The following is a 25340-nucleotide window of genomic DNA, read 5'->3' on the forward strand; positions in this document are numbered from 1 at the left end:
TGGTGTTTCTAATCCAAAGGTTCTTGTCTTTATTCAAACCAGGGCTTGGCACTACTCAGTGCCAAACGCACCAAAACCTTTTTGCCTGAGGGAAATCCACATCTGGCCGAGGCCTTGGGAGGGGAGGCAGGTGGAGCCGGAGCCGGCGCTCCCCACGTGCCTCTGAGCAGCTCCTGCGCCCGCCCCGGCCCAGCTCCGCCCCCAGAACAAACAGCAAAATACACTCAGCAGGTTTCTGTCAACTCCCAGAGTTTCGGAACCCTCCGCCCCAGCACTGCCGTGGGGAGGGAGGGAGGGAGGGGCTGCAGCTCTTCCCCCGCCTCCGACAGCGCTCACGGAAACCCTGTTTTAAATTAAAAAATAAGCCAGCATACATAGTAGAAAATTTCTCTTAAAAATTTCACAATCTGTAAATGTATATATTTTTTTTTTCTTTTAAACATAAAAGTTTACAATATACGGTAAAACAAAGGCTCAGGAAAAATAATTTCAAAAAAAAGAAACCTGAAGTTTTGAATTAAAGCTGAAGACATTTTTAAAACCCTGTAATTTGAACCAGTGACATTTTCTTTATTTGTGCTGATGGGTTAGAGAAAGGAAAATCTTTAAAAACTGCAGTCCAAACACCCACAGCTCTGCCTTCAGAAGCCATCTGCCCCCAACCCCCGCCCCCCACCCCCGAAAAAAAACTGTTGTTAGGTTTTTCTTCCATCAAGTAATGTGATTGTCACAAGTTCAGAAGTCTGGGATCCCGGGCTTCAGCTGGGCCCAGAGGTCCCTGTGGCCAGCACTCACTCCCTGATGGCCAGCCCAGGCTAGCGCCGGTAGGGGTGGAATCCTTGCACGTTGTGGTTCTGTCCCCGGCCAAAGCCGCTGCCTCCGGCCGGGGGGCCGCTGGATGGCTGCACCGAGGGGCCTCCGTAGGGAGGGGGCTGCTGGCTGGGATCAGAGAAACCTTGTCCAAACCCACTCAAGTCTTGTCCATACCCTGGGGAGAAGGGAAAGGCACAGGATGAGCTTCCAGGAGCAGCCACGGGTGTGAATCCCACACCTGCCAGGAACACATCCTGGAGAACACCTGGGAGGAGCAGCAGCAGCTCCGGGGTCCTGCAGGGATTTTCCCTCCTCACAGAGGAAATGGGCAAAAAGCAGAAGGGAACAGGTGAGCAGGAAGGGGGAGCTGTGTTTGGAGTAATCCCAGCCAAGCTGGCAGTTCAACCATCTGCTCACAGCTTTGGGGTGCTTGGGAGCAGTTTGATTTTGGGTTGGAACCTGCACCACAGGCCACTCTAGAGTGAATTTAGGGACAGGGAGAAAAACAGGGGTTTCCTTTCCAAGAGAAAAGACTGGCTGGAATCCCTGCTACCAACACAAAATTTACAACTACATGTAAATTAAGATGACTGAGAAATTGAGAAATTTAATTCAAATTCTCATAATTAAATATCACTCTTAATCCTGGCATCAGTGCCAGCCCCTGCTCTGAAAGATGCTATTAAGGCTCCTAATTACCAAGAGCATTTCTGCAGTGCTGCCTCTCTCTGTGCAGGCTTAGAGCAGGTTTAACTCTCTTAATCCCCAACAAAGTCTCTTAGCACATCTTCAGCAGTTCAATTTCAAGCTCTGCCTGTCCCTCAAGGACTTGCTGGCACTAATGAGCACTAAAACACAGCAGGCTCAGGCTCTGGGAGCTGCAAATGCTCCTCCTGGCATTTGCTCAGACACAGATAAGCAGGCGCCCAAAACTGCAAGGGGATTGTTTGCCAAGGGGCGAGGCTGGGAGTGGAAAAACACAACCCTCGAGTTGCTCTCCCTGCACAGTGCTGCAAACCACAGCTCAGCACGGGGCTCAGGTTGTTTATGATGAGGGAAACCCACAGCACACACCTGCACAGCCACTCAGGACTCACTGGGTGCCACACCTGGCTCTGCTCCAGCCCCTCTGCTCCCCTGGGCTGTGCCAGCTGTGTGGTTTGAGTGTCTGGCGGCTCCCAACCTGAGCCTGGATGGATCACCAGGATAAAGTCTGGCCTGGCACAGCTCACTGTGGGGTTTCACCCAGCAGGAACAGCTGCACTGCCCCAACACAAACCTCAACACCTGAGCCGTGCCCCTGGCTCTCACCCTCTCCAACAGCCCCAGCAGGGAACACCAGGGAATGTTCCAGGACCTGCCTGAGGCTCCTCCTCCCTGCTCAGCCTGACCTTGGGAGTGCAGACAAAGCTTTGGGGTGTGGCCTGAAAGGTCTGGAGTCAGAACTGAGGGGACTACAAGGACAAACCTCAAGAGTGCCCTGCACGGAGATAATGAATTTTTAATTATTTTAAATTAATGTAATGAATTTGATTTTGCAGGGTGAGTGTTAGTGCTGACACTCATCCTGGGTGCACACACTGAAGGATTTAAAACACTGCCCAGGATAAACCTTGCACTGCCTTATGCTCATTAGGGAACTGTGTGGCTCTTTAAAGTCCACAAGCTTTACACGTTTATGTAAATATATGCAAATCAGGGACACTTCCAGGGATGGGGCAGCCACAGCTTCTCTGGAAAACCTATGCCAGGGTCTCAAGAGCCTCACAGGGGGACGTTTTTACTAATACCCAGTCTAAATGTATTCTTTTCCAGATCAAAGCCATTCCCCTTGTCCTGTGATCACAGCTCCAGATGAAGAGTCCTTCTCCATCAGATCCTTCCTAAACTTCCAACACCTCCCAAACTCTGGCTCCTCACTGATGTAACTGGCTGTGCAGGGATTTGTGCTTTATTTAGAAGAGTCCAACCCACTCCAAAAAGAGTCTGCAAAGAGCCAAGTTCTGGCAGAAGAAGAAAAACTTTCGAGTCACAAAGACAAAACTATCCATGAAATCAGCTGTGAAGAAACAAATGAAAAAACATTTCAAACTCATCAACACAAGAACATGCTGCTTCACAAACACATCTCAAAGGCTCATCTTCCTTCAGAGGCTGCTTTACATTGCTGGAACTTTGAATATTATCTATTTAAATAAATGTTGTGAAGTTTTCATCTCATAGCAGTTTCTGCAGGAACTTGAGGCAGCACTACCACATGGAGAACGTGTTCCAGCAGGGAACAGCCTGAATCCATGGGCTGTTGCATGCAAAATTCTCTTCAGAAGTAAAAACTGACCAATTACAATCCCTTAAAAAAACCACTAGTACAGAGCTCTTTGGAGAGATCTCTGTAGAGATATTTGGAGAGCACTGCTGAGAGACAGGGCTGAGAGGAGCAAGATGAGAATGAGAATTCCCTCTGAGCTCCCTCAGGGAGCAGCAGCAGCAATTTTACTCTGGAGCACAGGCACTTGTCTAGCAGTTTTAAAAAGAATTTGTTTTTTTGTAGCACTGCCTGCCTGCTGTAAAACTTGTTAGCTCAGTGCCTACTACCTCAAAGCTACCTACAGAGCACAACAAAGCTTTGCACAGAACTGCACCCCCAGAGAGATGGGGAAGGGATGAGAAAAGGGAGGAAAAGGCCCCGGTTTGGATCCTTACACATGCACTGCCTGTCTCTCCATGCTGCTTTTACTCTTTAAGTCTGTTCTCCAAGGTCTGGAGACACAAAAAAAAGTTCACTATAAGCTCTGTGAAGCTCTTGGAGTGGAAGTTTTAGCTGTAAGTTTGGGGAGAATGGAAACCAGGAATTCATCCTGGCAGTGCACGAATCCCTGAAGCTTATTTTACAGCACAAAAGCAACACTTTAGAGCTAAGAAAATTCCCTCTGGCTAGAACACTGCATGATTTAAGGATGGCTTGAGCTGGTGGGAGCATTCCCATCCCAGAGAAATGCCTGCAGCAAACTGTGTCCAACACTCTGTACTAAAGGGAAAGGGGATGAATTGCAGCAGTTACTCACCAAACTGACTATAAGGGAATTCTGGCTGAGCAGTCGGGGGTTTGCTCATGTCCTGAGTTGCCTGAGATGGTGGTGGTGGTGGAGGAAAAGCGAGTGGTGCTGCCCCCGGAGTGGCAGGTGGAGGGGGGACTCCAGGGGGGGCAAACTGGTCAGGTGGAGGAGGTGGAGCACCATAACTAAAACCTGGAAGGACAGAACAGGTGAACATCAATGTCCTGCTTGGTTTAGAGATGATACAATTTAAAACCAACATTTTTGATGCTATTGCACCCCAGGTGTTTGTGACCAGTGGCTGTACAGATTCACCTTGGTCACCCCCATGGCCCAAAGATCTCAGCAGCTCACCTTGCACAGGAGGGAGAAAGGCAGAGCACAGAGAAAGGGATAAAGCAGAACTGGGGAGCAAACTCTGTGCTTACAGACATGAGAAGTGAGGAGGAGGCCATATTATCCAAGATTTTAGGAGGAAAAAGTGATAACTGGATACTATTTTCCACCTTCTTTAAACCAGGCTTGTGACAGACTTTTGAAATGGTGGCCTGAGAGGTGGGTGTTAAAATCCTATTTGTATTTCCAGTCCCAGTTGTGACCTTAATTCCTTAAGCTCCTCCAAAAAACTCTGCCTGTGTTTGGCCCAGGTCACCAGCAGTGAGCTCTAAGTTTTCTCTCTGATGTCCTAACAAAGGTGCACAATGTATCTAAATTTATTTAGCAACACAGATTTAAACTAGAGAACAGAAATGATTACTGCATCCAAGAATAAAATAATCCAAGAAAAAAAAAAGCTATAAATTAATTATAGCTCGGAATATGTAATCTGGGAAAAATAATTAAGGACAGGTGAAACACAGGGGGAAATCCAAGTCCAGCAAACAATGAGGAAAAGCTGGATGTGCTCCAGCTCCTGGGGATCACTTACTAAATGGTGGAGGGGTGCCATAGCCCTGTGGAAATCCTTGTGGAGGTGGGAATCCCCCAGGAGGTGTGGAGACTATGTATGAGGTAAATGGTGGTGGTGGGGGAGGAGCTCCTCTGCCTGGAGGAGGGGGTCCATATCCACCTGGAAAAGAAAGAGAAACCCAAAAACTGAAGCAGATGAGTATCAAGGAGCTGCTGCTGGAGTCAGCTTCCTCTAGATGGGGTAAGGCTGTTGGGTGGATTTCAAATGCAGGTTCAACCTTCTATGAATCGTCACTTTGGGAAATATTTGTCCTCCAAGTATCCCCACTGTAAATAATTGTAGTTTAGCTTGTAATCCCTTGGTAACAAATTAATGTGGCTGGAACAGCAGGATGTGTGTCAGCTCCCATTACTGAGCTGCTAAGAAGCCACTGCCTTCCCCTCTGTTCTTCCAGGACAAATTCAATCAAGCTTTTAAATGTAGGTTAAATCCTACAGAAATCCAAAAATCACTGTGAATGCTCAAAGAAGCTGCACCCGTGCTTGGGAGGATTTTTTCCTTTCAGAATTGGTCCCATATAATGTACTTACCAATTGCCTGTCCAGCTGGCACCCACATCCCTAGGAGAGAACAAAAAAAGAGCCTTAGACATCAGTGAAGCTGCGCACTCCGGAGCAGGGATGAAGGATTTGGCTCTGGGATAGACTGGGTATCCTCCCCATGTCCCTTACAGAGCTATTTTTATGGCCTAAGCAACATTGTGGGACTATTTCTGAATGTGTAATTCTGGAAAGAGTCTGAATCATTCAGCAAATGACACTTAGAAAAGACAGCAGCTCCCAAACCCAAATCAGATGGAGCATTCGAGAGCTGCCACATACCAAGTGCAAGAAACTACAGTACTACAGAGAACAAAACCCTGGAGAACCCCAGCAGACTACACATCCAAGGGATTCTTAATTTAATACCAGGTTTATCTGAATTATTTTTGCATTTTTTGAGGCATAAAAAAAGCCTTTCCCATCCCTTGTGCAGTGCTGAGATTGAAGGATAAATGTGCTCGTGTCTGACACTAATCTTTCCAGGAGATCAGATATCATTTTCCCTACTAATCACTGCATGGAAAATAATGGGAGTTTCTCAGTTTGCAGATTAGCACATCTGTGCACACTGTCAACCCTCAGCTGCAGCTTTCAAGTTAATCAGCACCGTGGGGAAATGAGCAATCCCTGTGCTGCACTTCCATCCATCGGAGCAGGGATGGAGCAGCCACGCTCCCTGCAGCCCCCCCAGGTGAACATTTCTCATCTCTCAGAGCAAGCAAGTCACAGCAACTCAATTATCCCTCTGCATTTCTCCAGAAGTTATCAAAATTATCTTTGGATGAACTCAGCATGTTTATCCTGCCTCTGGAATCTCAGGGGAGTTGCAGCCATCAAACCCAGGCTGCTCCTGAGCCCCGCAGGGCTCCTGGTGTGCACTGAGTGCTCCCTGCACCAGAGCTGCCTGGTGCTTTCTCAAGCTACATTAAGCAATAAAATTCAAAGGCAAGGCCATCCATTTCCCCCTCATTCCTTTCAGATTTTCCTGATAACTTCCTTTGAAACTGCCTCATCCTTGAAAAGACATTTTTCAGCTAAATTTGTCATTGGGGTGTTGTGCAGAACTCACTCCACAGCTGGAGTCACACCTGGAGCCTTCCCAACATCTTCTCTGAGTTCCCCCAACCCATGGGAATTCCATGTGGGGAGAGGCAGCTCCAAAGGAAACAGGTGGGACACACCTGGGACACGTGCCAGGCCTGGCACTGCCTTCTGCCAATGAAACGGATTTTTGGGAAAAGCAGTGAAAAAACCTTACAAAGGACTTGGGGGGGTGGAAACCTATGGGAGGTGGAAATCTATGGGGGGTGCTATCAGGGAGATAAAGCTGGGAATAACATCTAGACCAGAAAACCAAAGTGCAGCGAGCTGGAAAGGTTGGACAGGGAAGGGGTGGCACCCTGGCCAGGGCGGGCAGTACCTTGGGGTGCTATCAGGGAGATAAAGCTGGGAATAACATCTAGACCAGAAAACCAAAGTGCAGCGAGCTGGAAAGGCTGGACAAGGAGAGGCTGGCACCCTGGGCAGTACCTTGGAGTGCTGTCAGGGAGGTAAAGCTGGGAATAACATCTAGACCAGAAAACTGAAGTGCAGCGAGCTGGAAAGGCCGGACAGGGAAGGGGTGGTACCCTGGCCAGGGCGGGCAGTACCTTGGGGGCCGTAGCCCTGCTGCCAGGTCGGAGGGGGCTGCCCTGCCCAGCCGTTGGCAGCGCTTGGCATGATCCTGCTCCCCCACTGGCTGGCCCCTGGTGGCCCCGGAGTTTGGCTCTTGCTATCCCGAGGCTCGGCGCGTTTCACCTCCACCTAAACAAACAGAGGCAGCGCTCAGCGGGGCTGGGGGGGCCCCGCGCCCCCCGGCCCCTCACACACACCCGCAGGTACACTTAAGACTACACTTAGCATCTTATGACTTATGTCTAAGTACTTAATTATTAAAACTTAAGGCCAGTAATTTACAATGTTTCTCAGGTACAGTGTAGGTGATGGTAAGGCATTACAAGTCCTACTGTTGAGGGATTCCGAGAAAAGCATCCTACAAATCGCTTCAGTCTCGTTGGCTTTAATCTTAAAACAGCAGTACCCTCTTACAGCAGCTCTGCACTTAAAACAGCAGAATCCTGGACATTAATGACAGACTGATTTCATGTTCAAGGCAGGAGATATGAAGATGATGTTTTCAGTTAAAAAAACAGAATTTTGAGTGAAGAGGCTGCTCTGAAAAAGGGTACTAATGCTTTAACCAAACATGTTTGGGGTCCATTTGGAAGTGACAGTTTAACCCACCCCAACTAACTGCAATTTCAGCTCTGCTCATACCTGAGAAACACACATTTTTTTGAGATTTTTTTTTGTATTGTTGTATTTTTTTTTTAAACTTAAGATTTTATTTAAATGTCTAATGGAAGATAATGACTTACCTTCCCCAGGCTAACGCTTAAAGAATCTCAGTTAACTCAAACAATGTCAGAGGGAATGGATGTGATAAGAGAATCTTACATTACATCTAACAAAAAAGTAAACAAACATGCAAGTAATAAAAATGGACAGTTGAGTCAATAAGAAGCAATCTTCATACTGTGTTAAGTCAGTGACAAAACCCCTCCTGTTTTAAAAATCAGTAACCACAGTGCTTAACTTATTTCATTCCAAGATAAAATGTCCTAGTGTTCCCAGCCATGGAATAAGTGCATTTGACCTACTTAAAATAAGCTGCACATTCAACATAAACCTCTCAAAAAAAAAAAAAAAAAATCCAGTTCTGATTTAATGAAACCCTCTCAGCACTTGCTGAATCTGAAGCTTTTTTTTTTTTCATTTCATGATTAATTTTAATGGGTGCCAGAGTACAAAGAAAATAAATCTCAATCATCAATGGGCCTGAGTAGTATGGAAAATAAAGTATTCAGAATTCTTCCTGCCATGTCTTAAAAGCCATTCATGTTGGAGAACAAACAGGAAACAGGCACAAGGCAAGGACAAAGCCCCCCACGCCCCCCTTGCCAATGCCCCAAGGACATGAGACATGACAGTAACCAAATCTCTGTCAGCTCAAGGCCCTTCCAGAGAGGAACCAAGGGAATTTTTCAAAGGACTCAAATTAATGAGTCTTAACACATTTGCCTTGAGGGAATTCGGTTATTGCTTACAAAAGCAGAGGCCTTCTTGCAATTTTAATTTTTTCCCCCTCCTTTCAACAACATATGGATTCATTTCAGCAATACCTTTTTAATTACCAAAAAGATAGAGATACCATTTTTAAAGCAGGCATGATTAGGCAGTGAAGGAGAGAGCAGGGGATCTGGAGCTCATTAATCCTTGTGGAAGAATCCCATTAATTTTTCAGTGCACACTTGGAAGCAGGGAACTGCCAAAGTGAGGACTGAAAATTCCCTGTGCAATAGGGAGGTTCAAATTCCACACCTGCCTAGAGCCCAGCTTACCCAAGAACTGAGGCAACTCTATTAATATGAGCTAAAAATCCCTGAATGCTGATTTTTTTTTCTTTTGTCACTGAAAGGGGGGCGGGGGGAAGGGCAAAAATCAATTATTTCAGTTTGGAATTGGGTTTGTTTGGGGAATGCAGTGAACTCCAAGTCCCAGGGCTGTGCCAGCAGCAAAGCAATGAGGTGACATCCAGGCTCACACTGGGCTCTCCATCCTCTCCCAGCACCTTGTGGATCTTTATCCTTTGTTCCCATTTGGATCTGCTGCTTTGTGGCATCAGCTCCCACTTTAGGCTTTGCTCAAGGCAATTCCAAGGGCAGATCAGGGAATATTGAGGTGATACAGGTGATCCTTACACACCTGCTCACACCAGGAACCAAGAACTGATGTTCTGGATCCCACAAGTCCATTCCTTTGTTCCCATTATCAGGAAACCACCCAGCCCAAAAGAAGTTCACAGGAATTGAAGGCATTATTACACTGCAAAATAAACCCCAACTCCACTGATATGCACAGTATGTCCCTTGCTAGCTAAGGAAAGCTTATGAAATATCAGCACATAAAAGCCTTTAAAGACAATTTAAGACTCACACAATGCAATAATTTAAGGAATGTGACAATCTTCTGTGTCTCCCTGAATGCCCTCACTTCAAGTTTAGCAGTTTTAACATTTAGTTTAAAATCTGGATATACCTTAAAGCTGTGCAAGGATTTAAATTTACCAGAATTTCCTGTGGTTTATTTTTCTTCAAATTACTCTTTTAAAACTTGGGTGTCCTGCAACAATTTATTTTGCATTTAGGTTTGGGTTTTTTTGGGTTTTTTTCTTCCACAGGTACAAGTATGTTCCTTGCTGAGTAACATCAAAGGAGCCTAAAAAAATTCCTGCCTATCCAAGCCCCGTTTGCTGACAACACAGTATGAAGATGAAACAACCAGAGGTCACTTAACTGCATTGTGGTTAAATACTATATAGAGTACGTGGGTTGGTATCAAAGTTTCACAGTAAGTGACCCAATTTTTTAAAAAACCAATCCTTCAGGATGTTTTTTTTTCTCCCTTTTTCTTTTAAAGTTTATGATTATACAAAGCACATCGTCTGACACCACCTCAAGATTTGAGTATCAAGTACACATCTGAAGGAGTGGTATCTTAAACCAAGCCTTGAAGAACTCGGATTTCACTGGGATTCTGCTTTTCCAACAGCTGGAAATCACTGATTTCTCTCCTTGCACCACAGCAGAGCTCAAAGCAGAGGCAGTGAGCACCAGTTCACCCCAGTGATGACGATCCCAGCTCATCTGCTCAGCCAGAGCAGCCCCCAGGTCTGTACACACAAGGCCTCACCCCAAGCAGAGCCCACAGCCTGAATCCTCAGGCTTCCAAGCCCTCCCTTCCCCAGGCTGCCCCCATCCTAAGTGCCCTTCTCCAGCAAACTCAGACTTTCCCCACCTCCATGGATAAAGCCTTGAATTTGGACTGCTGTGCTCTCCCATCAACAATTAAGTTGGATTCCCCAGTGAAATCGCTCGTTGCCCAAGACTTGGTTCTTTCTTAAGGTAAAATAAAACTACAACTACACACTTTTTTGCCCATGATGTCGTGAAAATGCATGTTGACAGCCTGGTCCACTGATTGTTCGTCCTCGAAAGTAATAAATCCAAAACCTAGCCAACGACGAAGAGTGAATCAAGGTAGCAGGGTGTTGTGACACAAAACAGGATGATGAACAGTATTAGGGGCAGACCAAGGGTTCAAGCAGGGGTTTCAGATAACGACACTTGTGTTCAATTGGCAAAAACTCTGAGGAAATTGCAATGGATACTTCCTGTGAAGAGGCTTTAGTGCCTCGTCTCGATTGCGCGCATGCAGCTTCGAACTGAGCTCGTTAACCGGCTTTTAATTTGATTTATTTCCTCATCCACCTACCAGGAAATGGAAAAAAACTGCTAAAATCAAAATACTTGTGGGACAGCAGATTGAAGTCAAGCAACTTTGCTGCTCCTCCCTTTGATTCAGCCTAATTTCCCAAGGAAAACCTATCATAAATCCCTGTTCCCCAAAGCTGCAAAGCAACTTCCTCCCAATCCCTTAGCCCAGCTTCCAGTTAGGGAATATTTTCCATAGAAAAAAAGTTAGTTTTGAAATGTAGCTGTTAAAGCATGAGAAATTTTACCACTCCATGGATGAATGAGAAGCTTCAGAAACTAACAACCTACATCAGAGGTTCTCAAGTTTTCCACACCTTGGAGAAAAAGCACGGAACAGGTGTTACTCCTTCCCAACAAGGCAGCCCCCTGTGAGGTGTTGCTCACACAGAACGTGGTGTTGCTGCCACGTCCTGAATCTGTTTCATTTCTTGTATTTCCTGTTGGCTTCCTTTTGAAAATCCACATAATTTCCCAATGGGTGGCTCATTCCCTTCCAGTTGACCACAGCCCCAGCTGCTGGCAGCTCAGCTGGATCCAGCAGCTTTTGATGCTTGGAGAGAAAACTCTGGGAAAGGAGGCAAAGCTCCCCTTTTGGAGGTCACTCTGAGAACCACTGCACGTAGGTTGTAGCTGCTGACACAGCCGAGAGAGTGGCAAAATAGTGGTTAATCGCCCAGGACAAGGCGGCTGCTTCATGCCATCACCCACTGGCTGCTGGTGGGGACAACCCAGGGCAGGGAGGGACACATGCAGTACAGGAATTGTGCCATTCTCTGGATTAGCTACAGAGGGGGGGAAAGGGGGGAGAGCAATAAAAATTAGAAAAGAAACCCGAGGTGCGGCGTGGGAAGCGTTTATGGAACATGGATGCGGTTCTGCTTTTCTGAAACCCAAGATTTCCCCCTTGGTTTGCGTTTTGCTTTGCAGCTAGTGCTGACAGCAGCCAAATCTTGCTCTAAAGCGTTACAGAATACAGATCTAGCACAGGAATGTCTCTCCACGCTTACCCAACTGCGTTGGGTAAGCCCAAAGAGGCCTAGTGTAGAGAAAGTTTATATATATATATATATATAACAATACACAAAGATACAGGCCAAAATAGATTCCAGCAGGTCAAATTCTGCTGTCAGCAACAAGAGCAAAAGACATCACTAAAATAAACTGAAAATAAAAAGGAAAAAACTTGGCATTTCCCACACACAAGAGACTGGCAGTATAAACGAAGTTTTGTGGAGCTGTGATGAAAGCAGCCTCGAAGCTGAGAGCAGCATTTCATCACAATATATTTGTCTGAGTTAACCAGAAATCCGAGTGTTGGAGCCAAAGGAAAAGTGTTTGTATTTAAATCACGTTTAGTATTCCAGCCTTTGTCTAAAAAGAGATGGGGAAGAAAAACAATGGATTCCATCTGGATGTGAAGGTTGTTGTTAAATTTGATTCCAAAGCTAAAGGAGGGGAACAGATTGTGGGATGGGGTTGGAGGGGTGGAACAGGGAGGGCAAGAGGTCATTGAGAAAAGCAATAAATACATTTTAAAAGGGGATTTAAAAGGGTCAGACAGCACAAGATAAAGAAGAGTACAGAAATCAGAGTAACACAGCAAAAGTCCAAGGTGAAGTTTTAAGCAGAAGTGATGAAACCCAGCACCTGCAGCTTTAGTTCTTGAAGGACAGGACTCTGTTAAAGGCTGGAGAAATGAACTGCATCCAGCAGGAATCCAAGAGGAACAGAGCAGAGTGACAGAGCTGGTCTGCAGCCAAGGGAGGAGGAGAACAGACACAGCAAGAACCTGGAAATCCCTTCCCAGCTGCTGGAACCAGGAGAAGCTGAGAGTGCACCAAAGCCACTTTGTGCCTTCAGAGATGTGACATGGCTGCTGTGCTTGGGGCTGTGGGAAGAGTTTGGATGAGGCAGAGCTGGCAGGAGCAGGTAGGACTGGGAGGAAGCAAAGATCATGTGGATACCTGACCCCAGTCAGCTCCTCAAGGACATCACCTGAGAATTTGGTGCCTCCTGAGGGGCTGGAGGTATATGGATGTTACAGGGATTAGAACAGGGATCATTTTCCCTCCCCCTAGCAGTAAACCAATGGGCACTTCCACAGAAAGGGTGGTGAAGTGAATGGGAAAAGGCAAAATTCAGAAGGGTCTAAGGAGAGATGGCACCAAACTGGCCTCTGGAATTTTATCTACAATCATTAAAAGGATAAGGGGACAGAGCAGCAAGAGAACACAGAACACAGAGAGAAGGCAAGAGAAAATGTGTTCTGGGATGCACAACCAGGAGTACCCAATACAAACTTGAGGAATTTTTCCTAGCACCCCCCAGGGACTGCCAGGGCCATTTTGGGAGATGTGTTAGTCAGCACACTAAAAAAGCCTGGAACAGCACAGAAACAAAAGGCAGAGAGGATTCAAGAAGTGCTTAAGAAGTCTGATGAATTAGGGGAGGAAGTTTTCTGTGGGTGGAGACAAGACCTTTCCCCCACCTGGCACTTGTGCTTTGCACCCCAAGCCCTCCTTTGCCTGTGTTGATTTTAGTAGAGCTTGAAGCAGAGAAGCCATTAATTGAGACAGGATTAATCCAGACCAGGCATGATGTTTAAGTACCTTTTGCACAGAGGCTGCAAGGCTGGGATTAAATATTGCAAAGATAGAGATGACACAATAATTACTGAAATATTTCAGAACTTCAGCCCCAAATTACATTCGAATGCCAGTGCCTTTGTCTCCTCTATCCACAACCAGCTGCTCTAAAGCATTGAAACAGATGAATTTATGTGCTGCTTAAATCAAAGGTATCTGCTGGAAGAAGATTAGGATAGCTAAAGCAAGAAAACAAAAAAACAAATATATTGAAACTTCGTTTACACTCCAATAAAAGACAAAGCCCGTCCCTCCTCTGACTGCGGAACTGGCCTGTACCTCTGTGATAAATTATCACCTAGAGAGAAGAAATCTAAAGAGATATCGTTAATCACAGTCAAACAATTCACAGAGAGAAAAGAAACAAAAAAAAGAACTTACTTAACATTACCATACTTTACTATGAAACACTTAAATATGTCACTAAGGATGTATGTCTAAATTAAAAATAAAACTAAGACTTAACAGCTTAATAAATATGAAGTGAAGGATATATTTCTTAATAATGAGGCAGAAGAGAAATGAAAAGTTCAGATGGCAAACTATTCTCTAGCATGTCCAACATGCTACAGGGTGGGAGCACAGCTAAGCTTCACGTGCCAAAATATTGCCTCTACCTTGGCAAACAAATGGTGGATGCAAAGGGACGTGGGTGACATGGAATTGCTTCATATTTTGACCAAAGGTTCCCAGCTTGATTCAATATCTAGTGAATCTTTCAGGTTTTTGGAGTTTTTTATTCCCCTCCCCTCTTAAAAAGCAATCTGGTATACAGGGATTGTATATCCCAATTAAAAATATACATATAGATATTTCAGAATTATTTTGTGGTTGTTTTAAGAAGAGTTTTTCTTTAATTTGAGGTGAAGCCATTTAAGCAAAACAAAAAGCAGGTGATGGATGGATTCTGTCCTGTCTCGTGCTCTGGCTGGAGCACCCCACATGCACTTACAGACCCAACGTACCTTTCATGTGCAACAGGAGGAAAATCGGATTATTTTTCCCCCCCTCAAAAGTACCTTAAGCCACAGGAGTGGCTCGAGAATCAAATTTCATTCAACTATAAAAAAAACCCCAACCCATCAATGAGCATGAAACATCTGAGTTGAAATGCACAGACCCAAGTGAAGCTGGAGATGAAGAGTCTAGACTTGAAGTGATGTTTGCCCAGTGAATTATTCTTTTTCCTGAGGCAACATAGGAGAAAAAAAAAAAAATCTACCTTCTCTGATGGTGTGAAATAGTTTGCCATCTGACTATAGGAGAGTATGAAGAAATTTCAAGGACAAACTAGATCAGCCTTTACCTCGGGGCCTCTGTTTCTCTGCGTCATAGATCATTACAACTTCAGTGACCTGGAAGAGAGAAGGGAAATTCTACTCCCTGTGCTACAAGGGGAGGGCTGGAACAGTCACCACCAGCTGGTTCCTGCTCTCTACCCACAAAGCACAAGCCAAGTGCAGACATCATCCCAGCAACAGCACAAAAACAGGGAATATTGCTCTTCCTGGGAGTTTAGAAAGCCTGAGCTCATCTCTATTGTCTCATCACACTTGACATTTTAATTTAACATTCAGGTTTTTCACTGTTTGTACCCACTCTGCGGCCTATTACACACCCCAAAGGTTTGTTTTCCAACAACTCATCAGTGTAGCTTTTTAAAACATGATTTTCCCCATTTTTAACCATTTTCACTTTTGCCATGAAAAGCAGCTTGAGCTGCAGGCAGCTCTAGGAACATGCAGGGCTCCTCTGATTGAATTACTGGAGCACCAGAGAGGCCCAGAGCACCAGTTAAACCAATGCTTTAAACAGCTTTACAAAACCCCTCTAAGTTCTGGATGAGCAGTATCAGTGTGATTTTAACCTAAAAAAAGAAAAAATGGAAATTGTAAGCTGTTCAAAGGCTTCAGGATTATTCTTCTCAGAATGAGCACCACAGTGAGCTACAATTTAAACAAAACCTGAGGTGTAATGTTTATACCAACATTAAAAAACAGCTGAAGGGAACTGCTCTGAAACCTCTCAGATGCAGAGTAGTGGTCACAAAATGGGTGTGATTTTGTAAAATTGCATCTTCAAGACAATCTTAGGATATTTTTACTCGTGAGTAAAAATGAGTTGAAAGTCTGACACAATTTTATCTTTACTTACAGCTAGGAAACATTGGGGTTTGAGTTGCTGCACTCACTTGAGCACATCGTACTGGATGCTCCCAGCTGGGGCTGGGGGATCCACGTGGGGATTGTGCCCTGGGACAATCAGTGCCACATTTGTCCCTCCCCTGGTCCATTTGGGTCCTCTTCACCCTGGCCTTAATGACCCAGCAATTACCAGGGCTGAAAATCAGTGCCTGCCTTGGGCTCTTCGCTCTCGTGGCCACAAAACATTTGTGAGACTCCACTGCTCCAAAGGGACTCGTTACAACTCCAGGAAGATTTTCTGATTTCTATACTATGAGTAAAGTGCTACTACTTACTTTTAAGGGCACTTACAGTTGTGGCTGTTGCCTTCTACACCTGCAGGACATACCCTGTATCTCCCCAGCATCCAGGGCACAGCTGGAAAGCCAAGTCTGTGAGGAAGAGCCTTTAGAAACTACATCCCACAGCTGTGGAACGTGCTCCCTGTTTTTATTATTAGTCTACTGCAGCCTTTCAAGCTAAAGAAACAGTTGTTACCTGTTGCTTTTTGTGTTTTTAAATGAATTATCTTAATGGAATTTTAAACACTGATTTAACTTGATAAACTTAAGAATTAATTTCTCAATAAATCCTTTGCTGCCACTAAGAAATGTCAGGAAAAGGTAATGGAAAAAAGTATCAAAACCTACACTAAATGCCAGTCAAGTTCATTTTTACCAGCACAGTCCTGAATTTATCTCACACAATCTTTAACTTCCTCAAACTTATTCACAACTGAATTTTTTAATTCAGTAGTTTATCATATGCCCCCACTTCCTTGAGGGCAGTGAGAGCTGGGATAAATGGGAATTGAAACGAAATAAAAACTAAATTTCAAAAAATAGAGAAGATACAGTCATTTCAGTCCAAGGTTACAAAGTGAATTAAAGAAGGTGCATGAGGAGCACTTTGTCTCAGAATGGAGGTTCTAGGGACATCAGAACTGAGATTCCAGATGGTTTGAAAGCAGCTACTGCTCCCCAAACAATGGCAGGAGACCCAAATTTAACCTATCTGTACACATAGTCAAACACCAGGATCTTAAAATCCAGCCCATTGAGAGACTCACTCTTCCCAAAAAATAATCAGCAGACATTTTTAATTGCCCAGCTGAAAGTTATCAAGAGAAAGGGGGGTGAGGGTGGAAATAATAATAAAAAGAATCATTTTTAAGGCACCTCAGGAGTTTTTGGAAGAAGGGACAGAATAATGCATCAGGTAGACTTAAACATGAGGAGACAGAAGCAGCAAAGTAAATTCCACATGAGCAGCAGGTTCTGCCAAGGGACATTTCCAGATGATGAATGCTCACTACAGTTTCTCACAAAATGCTTCAGGTGCCCCTCCAGCAATTTGTCCAAATTACCCCCAAATTTGACAGCCTGAGGAAATGTGAGAGGAGGCAGCAGGGAGGGGAGACACCTTCCCCCCCAGGACTCACCACTCCGAACTTCTTGAAGTATTCCCTGAGCTCTGTCTCGCCACAGTTATGAGGAATCCCACCAACAAAAATTTTATTGGATTTATTGTTATCGCTCCTGGATCCTTTCTGCTAAATCAAGGAGGAGAAAATTCAGTCAGAAGAACAATAAGGTTGCCTGCTTCTATCATTTTACACTGAACCATGAACAATGGGCTCTGGCAGGCTGAGGGGAGAGCTCCAGCCTTGAAGTCTCCCAGGCATGAAAGGGAAGCACGTTCTGAGCTCAGAGGTTCAGTGTCCCCTGTTCTTCACAGGATCAGGAATCCAGGGCCTGTGTTCTGAGGCCACTGACTCATTCTAAACTGAAATCTGGTGAAGCTGCAGGGTGTGGAGTGGGCTGGAACACCATCAGCCTCTCCAGACACTGCTCTCAAATCTGAAGAACTCCACTAAAAGCATCACTAAGAGCTTAGGAAACACCACACCCAAACTGACACTGCTCTGCACAGAGCCTGCCCCTGGAAATCTAAATTAAAAACACTTATGAGATTACACTCAAGTTCTGCATACAGACTTCTGCCTTTAAAACCTGGCTATAATGCAAAGGAATTCCAGAGGATACACAGGGATCTTTCCTTACCCATCCTTCCTTCGGCCGTGTCCGCTCCGGCTGCATCCCCCGAGGTGTGCATGGCTTTGGATCAATCTGGAAAAAGTTCCACTTTGGTCAGACTTCAGCAGAATTTTGCTCTAAAAGTTACATTTGTGGCAGCTGAACCTAGACCTGCTGACATGCAGCTCCTCAGAGCTCAAACAACACAAGCCCTGGAGTTAAGAGCTGCCTTACAATAAATCATTTAAACCAACAACCAGGTTAACTCTGACACTCTGTAAATAAGGAGCCAGAATTTAAAGCAAATCTTTTAATCTGGTGCAAGGAAAAAAAAAACACAAAAGCAACTTACATTTCGGCCATCTAACGTATGAGGTCTGCTGGCCAGCACTGTTCCCACACAGTTGGGATCTTTAAATTTGACAAATCCAAATCCTCGAGATTGATTTGTTGTTTTGTCTTTCATTATTACACAGTCTACAACTTCTCCATACTGGGAGAAGTAGCTACGAAGAGTTTCTGTCAAAGAAAAAAAAGCAAGTATTAAACGGAGCCAGATATTAACAACACCAGACTGTGTTTGCAATTATGAGACAACAGATCAGCAAACATGGAACACAGCTTCAAACTCATCTTTTGAAAATGATCACATCTTACTTCCTGTAAACAAATGGCAGACAACAGTTTATTTCCACTCATAGAAATGGAAAACAGTAGGAAATTGATTATAAAAAGGGTTGTCTGTTGATCTGACAAAAATTTCAGCACCAAACAATATAAACCTAAAAGTATTAATGTATATAAGGAATATGTATATAATCATATAGCTGAGCTGTCTCTACAGAAGTTTTATTAATTAGCAGAGGAGGAGGCTCTCAGCCCAGTCTCCTCCCCACAGCAATGTCTGTTAAGAGCTCCTGGCTGGGTTTTCGCTGTGGCCCAAGGCCTGCAGCACACGTTGCTCACCTTGTGTCGTGCTCCAGTCCAGGCCACCCACGAACAGCTTTCTGCAAACAAAGCACAGGGCAGGTTTAGGGGCTACAGCAGATGCTCCACCTTATTTAAGGCACAGCTCAGCTCTTCTGGACAGGTTTGGGGGTACCAGGACCTCCAACATGGCCCACAAAGCTGTCAGCATACTCAAAGCCGCTGATGAAACCAAACCCTTCCTCCATCTCTGCTCTCTGCTCCTCCCTCACTCACCACAAAACATTCACTTGGCTGCCAGCACCTTCTCGTGGGGTGAAAGCAAAAGCAGAACTGCCAGGCTCAGGCCTGAGACAGAAGTCAAACCTGTGCAGCAGGTACTAAATAACAGAGCAGCACTAATCCAGCAGTTGTGAAACCATTGTACAGCCCAGTTTCGAGATAGTGATGAGCAGGTGAGAAAGCCATGGCTAAACCCCAAACTAAACTCTTTAAAACTGATTCAACTCTTCTCTGCAAAGAGCACCCAAATCTGCAGGGTTTCCTGTCCCAGCATGCCCAACGATCTGGGTGGGAGCTACAGGAGCTCCATGCCAGGCTGCCAGCTCTGCAGCTCTTTTATCAACTCCTGGGTGTGCCAAAACTTCCAGCAGTCATTTACTCAGTAATTAAAGGCTGGTTAGAGCCACCTCAACACTTGGCCCTTGTCAGTACCAAGAATCAACCCAAAAAAATACCCTCACAGCTGTCTGCAGCTTCCTCCTCTGGAGCAGCACCAACCTCTGCTCTCTGGGAGCAGAGGCAGGACCCAGGGAACAGCTGGAGCTGTGTCAGGGGAGGTTCAAGCTGGAGTATCAGGAAAGGTTCTTCCCCAGACAGTGCTGGGGCACTGCCCAGGCTCCCCAGGGAACGGTCCTGGCCCCAAGACTGCCAGAGCTCCAGGAGCATTTGGACACTGCTCTCAGGAACAGGATGGGATTGTTGGGGTGTCTGTGCAGGGCTTTGATGATCCCGGGGCTTCCCTTCCAGCTCAGGAGATTGTGTGATTCTGTGAAAAACTCTCCTGTTAATGGCTCCATGACTCTGCACAGACAAGCACTGGGACAGTTTATTTTTGGACGCCCTCTGGTTCTCCACTGGACCTCAAAAAGAAAAAACATCTTCTTGCTCTGTCTCCTACTTGCCTTCACCCATACCCGAGTACAGCTGAGGGTGGAGGGGATTCCTGCATCCTCACTTACATGGGCAAAGTGGAATTTCTCCTAACAAAAATAAGAAAACTGAACTTCCTCTCACCTGCTCTTTTCATGGGCAGGTAATGGCAGGGAGAGCCCAGTCACCCCCAGTAAGAGCTGCAGGTGCACTAGGACTACCAGGGAAGTGAAAGTCTTGCAACTGGAAGTTCCTGTGGAGCAGGGCAGCTCACTGACAAAACCAGCCTGTCCCTTTCTACTTTGATTCACTTCTCTGTGATAGGACATCATGTCACGACCCTTCTGCACCAGCCAAAGTGACAAAATTCAATACTACACAGCACCTACGAGCCTTGTTCCATTGAGGCCAATTCTGTTCCTAAGTTACAGGCTGAGACGTGACACGAGTCTTGTCTTTCACAAAAACAGACCAACTGTTAAGCGCTGATCAAAGCGTCTCCTTGAGCAGCCAGCAAACAACTGAGCTGGTGACACGAGAGGCAAAGACAGCCCTCAGTGTCACAGCAGCAGCGGCTGCCTCTGCTGCATTATCCTCGTGCTAAAGGACGTGCCAGCCCTCCCGGAGAGCAGCAGGGCAGGACCTGCAGCCTTGCCCTCTCTCAGAGCAGGCCTGTTTTCTGTGGGCACGTTGGGCATGACGAAGTTTCCCTCAAGAACTGGAAAAGTGCCCCCAGCTCCCTCTGGCAGCGCTCTGGCTCCTGGCACGGGCTCAGGACCTTGCGCAACAGCAGCCAGTTCACAGCAACAGGTCGTGCCTGGGACCAGCCAGGCTTGGCCAAGGTGGCACCACCATCCTGTCCCCTGACCACCTTCCCTCTCCACACACAGGACACAATACCCTCTGCTGTGCCGTTATTTTTAGGGAAAATAAGTAACTATAATTTCCTAATAGCAAAGTAAAACCAGCTGATCTACTGCTATATTCACAATAAAGTTTTGATATGTGTTAACTATATTCTCTTCACCAACCACATCTGAGGTTTGTTTTGGGGTGTTTTTAACTAAATCTGACAGCTTGGTACAAAAGATTAATCGACTTTACATCCTTGCAAAAGTACCGGCTGTGTTCTGAGAGAACACCAAGCTGTCTGCAGGGAGGGAGGTCACTGAAGCCTTCCAATTCCACCATGAATTATTTGTAGTCACCCTACATGGACTGAAACAGCAAAGCTGGGTAGCTCAAGGCCAGCTCCAGCAGCTGTATGGAAATCCACAGCCCTGGTTTATACATACACTGTGGAATACCAAAAGCCAGGAATCCTCTGCCTTGGGATCCTCCATGGTTTGAGGACACTGAGCAGGGCCAAAGTTCACAAAAATCCAGAGGTGGTATGGTACAGGACAGCTGTGAGGCACGATGGGTGTATGAGTGCTCCTGCTCCCACGCTCAGCTGCATCACCAGCCCTTTCTCAAGGTCTCGCCCACACTCCTTCCATGAAAACTTTTGGTCCTAACAGTTTATGGGCTGGCAGCTATTAAGTTCATAGAAACATATAAAATTGATATAATATCCTAAATTGGAAGGGATCCACGAGCACCGAGTCCAGCACAGACACCCGAACAATTCCACACTGTGCAGCCCTGAGAGCAGTTTCCAAACGCTCCTGGAGCTCAGGGGGCCGTGACCATTCCCTGGGGAGCCTGGGCAGTGCCCAGCACCCTTGGGGGGAAGAACCTTGCCCTGATATCCAACCTGAACCTCCCCAGGCACAGCTCCAGCCTCAGGTTCTGCCCCTGCTCCCAGAGAGCACAGGTGCTGCTGCCTCTTGGGAAGAAGCTGCAGACCCTGCTGAGTCTCCCTCATGTTCCTCAGTGTTTTCACTTCACACCTGCTCCAAATTTACAGGCTGGAGGACACTGCAGTCCATCCCTGCTGGAATGCAAAGCCACTCCAGCACAGCCAGTGACAGCACAAACCACCAGCCTGGCTTTTGGGCAGGTGAGTCTGTCCACCACCAGAGTGAGATCCTGACAGGTGCAACACCCCTGAAGCAGCAGAATTCCCCACAGGGATCACCTTGGGAGCAGAAAGTGGGATAATGACTCTTCAGAAGTTGCAGCTGTATAATAAGTTTTAACCAAGTGTTCTGCCTCACTACTTCCTGGAAGAATTTTCATTGCTAATTTCTTCTTTGTTGCCATAAACATACTTGCTGCTGGAGCAAATCAACTCAGGATTAGTAAAAAAAGCATGTATAGGTATTTTAAAACCACCAAAACTCAACAAAAGCACAAACTCTTTGCCTACATAAATAATCTGGGGTTTGATTAATAGCTCTCATCAACACCTCAGCACAGTCCCCATTAGCTGCAGGACAAAAGGATCAAGATCAGCACCTTTCTTCATCCAAAGCAGCCATAAGTATTAATTAATTATAATAAATAACACTCACAAGGCCCCTCCCTACCCATGCCAACACACCTGCAAGGCTTAGAGCTTCCTTAGGTACTTTCTCTGAAAATCTCTGCCTAGAAAAGAAGCTGAATTCATAACTTCCCATCCAGACCTGCCTCTCACAACAGCTTTAAACCAGAGCTTCCTTCTGAGGGCTGCAGCAGCTGAGTTTGTTCTATGCTCTCATCTTCCCTCTGAGCGCTTTTGGGGAAGGAGAATAAAGAAAATTTCCCTCTCTGATTAACCCCCAGGTCTTCCCAATCTGATTACAGCTCTGAAGGATCACAGCCTGTGACTGGGAACAAACTCTGTGCCAGCCCAGCCTGCTCAGGAGGGGAGCTGGTGTTCCATGGAATAACCTGGAGCCTGGCACTCACCTACAGCTCGGGAAGTCAGACCTGATCAGGTCTCTCACAAGGCACCAGACAGTGACTAAAGCCCAGGAGCAAATAAAAACACTTTCAGAGCAAAATTCACTTTTTAAACAGGCCTCATATAATGTTGCTGGAATTGGATCACCTCTAAGGTCCCTTCCAACCCAAACCATTCCAATGTGATATTCCAATCACTTATCCTGCCTCCTGTACTTTTAGGATTTACAAATTAAGAGCATGCAGTAAATAAGCAGCTTACAAAGCAGCACAAGCAGCATGGGACAAAGTGGTTCATGTTTCCAGTTTCAAACACGGTGACCAGTCCTGATGGGCAAATACGGTGTCAAAACCTGCACTGGAAGAACCAGTCAAGGATTTTTTTAAATTTGGTTTTTGCTACTTTGAGTTCTACCATGCCCAAGCCTGCAGCCTGGTAATTTCAATGTCACCAGGGTACAGCTCTCAAGCAGAATAATACTGAGTGCAACTGGATGATCTCTAAGGTCCCTTCCAACCCAAGCCTTGCTATGATTGTAAAAGCACCTCAGAAGAACCAGACCAGTGTCAGGTTTTCAGTTTGAAGCCCCAAAACCCCGGGAACGCCTAAAACCGGGATTTTCCAGCCTGGAACACATGCCGGGCAGAGGACAGCAGAGGGGAGCTCGGGAGGGCAGCCCTGCCCTGCAGGGGACACAGAGAGTGAGGGGAGGCTCCTGGTGCCACCTCTGTCCCACCACCTTCCCCCTCCTCCACCGCAAGGCTCTCGGGGTGGCCCTGATGAGTCACCAGAACAAGGTCCCCAGCAGGGTCACAGAGTCGCAGGACAGACCCTCAAGGACTATCGAGACCAATTTCTGGCCCTGCACAAAACTCTTAAACAATCCTACCCAGTCCCTGGGACCGCTGTCCGAGCACTCCTGGAGTTCTAGCAGCCCTAGGGCCGGGACCATTCTCTGGGGAGCCTGGGCAGTGCCCCAGCACTCTCTGGGGGGAAAAAACCTTTCCCTGATAGCCACCCTAAACCTCCCCGGACACAGTTCCAGCCGTTCCCTCGAGTTCTGTCACTGGTGCCAGAGAGTAGAGATCGGAGCTGACCCTCTGCTTCCCCGCACGAGGAAGTTTTAGACTGCGATGAGATCTCCCCTCAGACTCCTCCAGGCTGAACACACCAAGTAACCTCAGCCGCTCCTCCTAAGGCATCCCCTCCAGACGTTTCACCATGTCCGCTGCCCTCCTTTGCACGCTAACACCTCAGTATCTTTCTTATACTGTGGCGCCTAAAACTGCACGCAGGACTCAAGGTGAGGCCGCACCAGCAGAGCGGGACAATCCCCTCCCTCGACCGGCGTGTTGTCCCCCTGCCCCGCGTCAGGTGACAGGAGAGGAGGACACGAAGGGGCAGAGGTGGGACGCGGGGGGATCCGGAGCGGGCGGGCGCGGGAAGCGCCGCGGGCGGGTGACCTTGGGCGCGCGCACCTGCCGCAGCCCCGCGCGCGCGCTGGTCACGTGACGGGAGGGGGGGTGCGCCCTCACGGCCCCAACATGGCGGGACCGGCCCCCCCCTCAGCACTCCGGGTCTGGGACCGGCTCCCCCTAAACGCTCCCCGGCCCGCCACCGGTTCCCGCTCAGCCCCCCGGCCCGGGGGAGCTCCGGAGGGACCCTCTCCTGAGGTTGCGGGAAAAGGTGACCGAACCTCGCACCATCGTCCCAGCGCGCTGCCCTCCCCTTCCTCTCACCCGATCTCATCGGCGCCTCCCACGCTGTTCATGGCGGCGACTCCTCCGGGGCCGCGCCCGGCTCTTCCCTCCGGTGCCGGCGGTGCCAGCGGCGGGTCGTGGGGCCGCGGGCGGGCGCTCCCGGCCGTGTCCCGGTTCCCGTGTCCCGGTTCCCCCCCCGCCGCCCCCGGCCCGGCCCGGCCCCCCCCCGCCGCGCGCTCGCGCTCCCTCAGCGCCGCCGCTGCGCGCGCACCCGCCCCTCGCTACGGGGTCTCCGGGGCCGCGCCCTGGGAGGGGCAGAGAGGGGCGTGGCCGCACGCGCGCGGGGGCCGGCGGGAAGGGCAGTCCGCGCGCGTGGTGGGCGGGGCCTCTCCGGGGTCCCATTGCCCATCCCGGGGTCCCATTGCCCATCCCGGGGTCCCATTCCCCATCCCGGGGTCCCATTCCCCATCCCGGGGTCCCACTGCCCATCCCGGGGTCCTGTTCCCCATCCCCGGGGTCCCACTGCCCATCCCGGGGTCCTGTTCCCCATCCCCGGGGTCCCGTTGCCCATCCCGGGGTCCCGCTGCTCGTTCCCGGGATTCCGTTGCCCACTGCGGGGTCCCATTGCTCATCCCCGGGGTCCCACTACCTATCCCGGGGGTCCCATTGCCCATTGTCACACTGCCCATCTTGCAGGGCCTGCAGCCCCCCGAGACGCTCCCTTCAGCCCTTACGATCCAGCCCGGCTCTGCCCTGGGTGTGCGAGTCACCCCGGGCACGCACAGCGCTGTGCGTGGCCTGGAATGTGGCATTGTCCCCGTGTGCAGCCTTGGAGGAACACAGCGTGGGACACAGCACGGTGCACAGGGAAAACCTCTTCCTCCGTGTACCCCGGTCCAGCCTGGCCTCACCCTGAGCAATGCGGGTCATTCCCGCTCCGGCCATGCACAGCACGGTGCCACCGGGAGCGGTGACACCCCGGTGACCCCCGGGCCACGTGTGACCCCTCAGGCCTGGCAGCCCCGTGGTGCCCCGTTCCCGATAAGGGCTCCCATTCCCGATAAGGGCTCCCGATCCCCGGAGGGGCCCCAGCCGGCTGTGCACACTCAGC

The 25340-nt window shown here is 47.8% G+C and overlaps 1 protein-coding gene across 4 annotated transcripts; it reads right to left on the bottom strand.

The window, feature by feature from the left end:
• On the bottom strand, positions 1-24432 carry DAZAP1 (DAZ associated protein 1). Of its 4 annotated transcripts, none has more exons than XM_050986269.1 (12): positions 24269-24432; positions 18587-18627; positions 17973-18139; positions 17648-17713; positions 17026-17133; positions 14708-14756; positions 10410-10492; positions 7031-7184; positions 5370-5399; positions 4798-4938; positions 3879-4061; positions 1-988 (listed from the first exon to the last, which is right to left on the bottom strand). In XM_050986269.1, the coding sequence occupies exons 1-12, from the start codon at positions 24298-24300 to the stop codon at positions 816-818; spliced, it is 1227 nt and encodes a 408-aa protein (XP_050842226.1). In that variant the 5' UTR covers positions 24301-24432; the 3' UTR covers positions 1-815. The 4 variants fall into 4 exon arrangements, with proteins under 4 accessions (XP_050842226.1, XP_050842225.1, XP_050842228.1 ...); XM_050986268.1 differs by having other exon boundaries at positions 17026-17136; XM_050986271.1 differs by lacking the exons at positions 10410-10492; positions 17973-18139; positions 18587-18627; positions 24269-24432 and having other exon boundaries at positions 17648-17688.
• Between the last annotated feature and the right edge of the window lie 908 nt (positions 24433-25340).

Source organism: Serinus canaria, chromosome 28 (genome assembly GCF_022539315.1).
Source record: "Serinus canaria isolate serCan28SL12 chromosome 28, serCan2020, whole genome shotgun sequence".
In the NCBI taxonomy this organism is placed as follows: Eukaryota; Metazoa; Chordata; class Aves; order Passeriformes; family Fringillidae; genus Serinus; species Serinus canaria.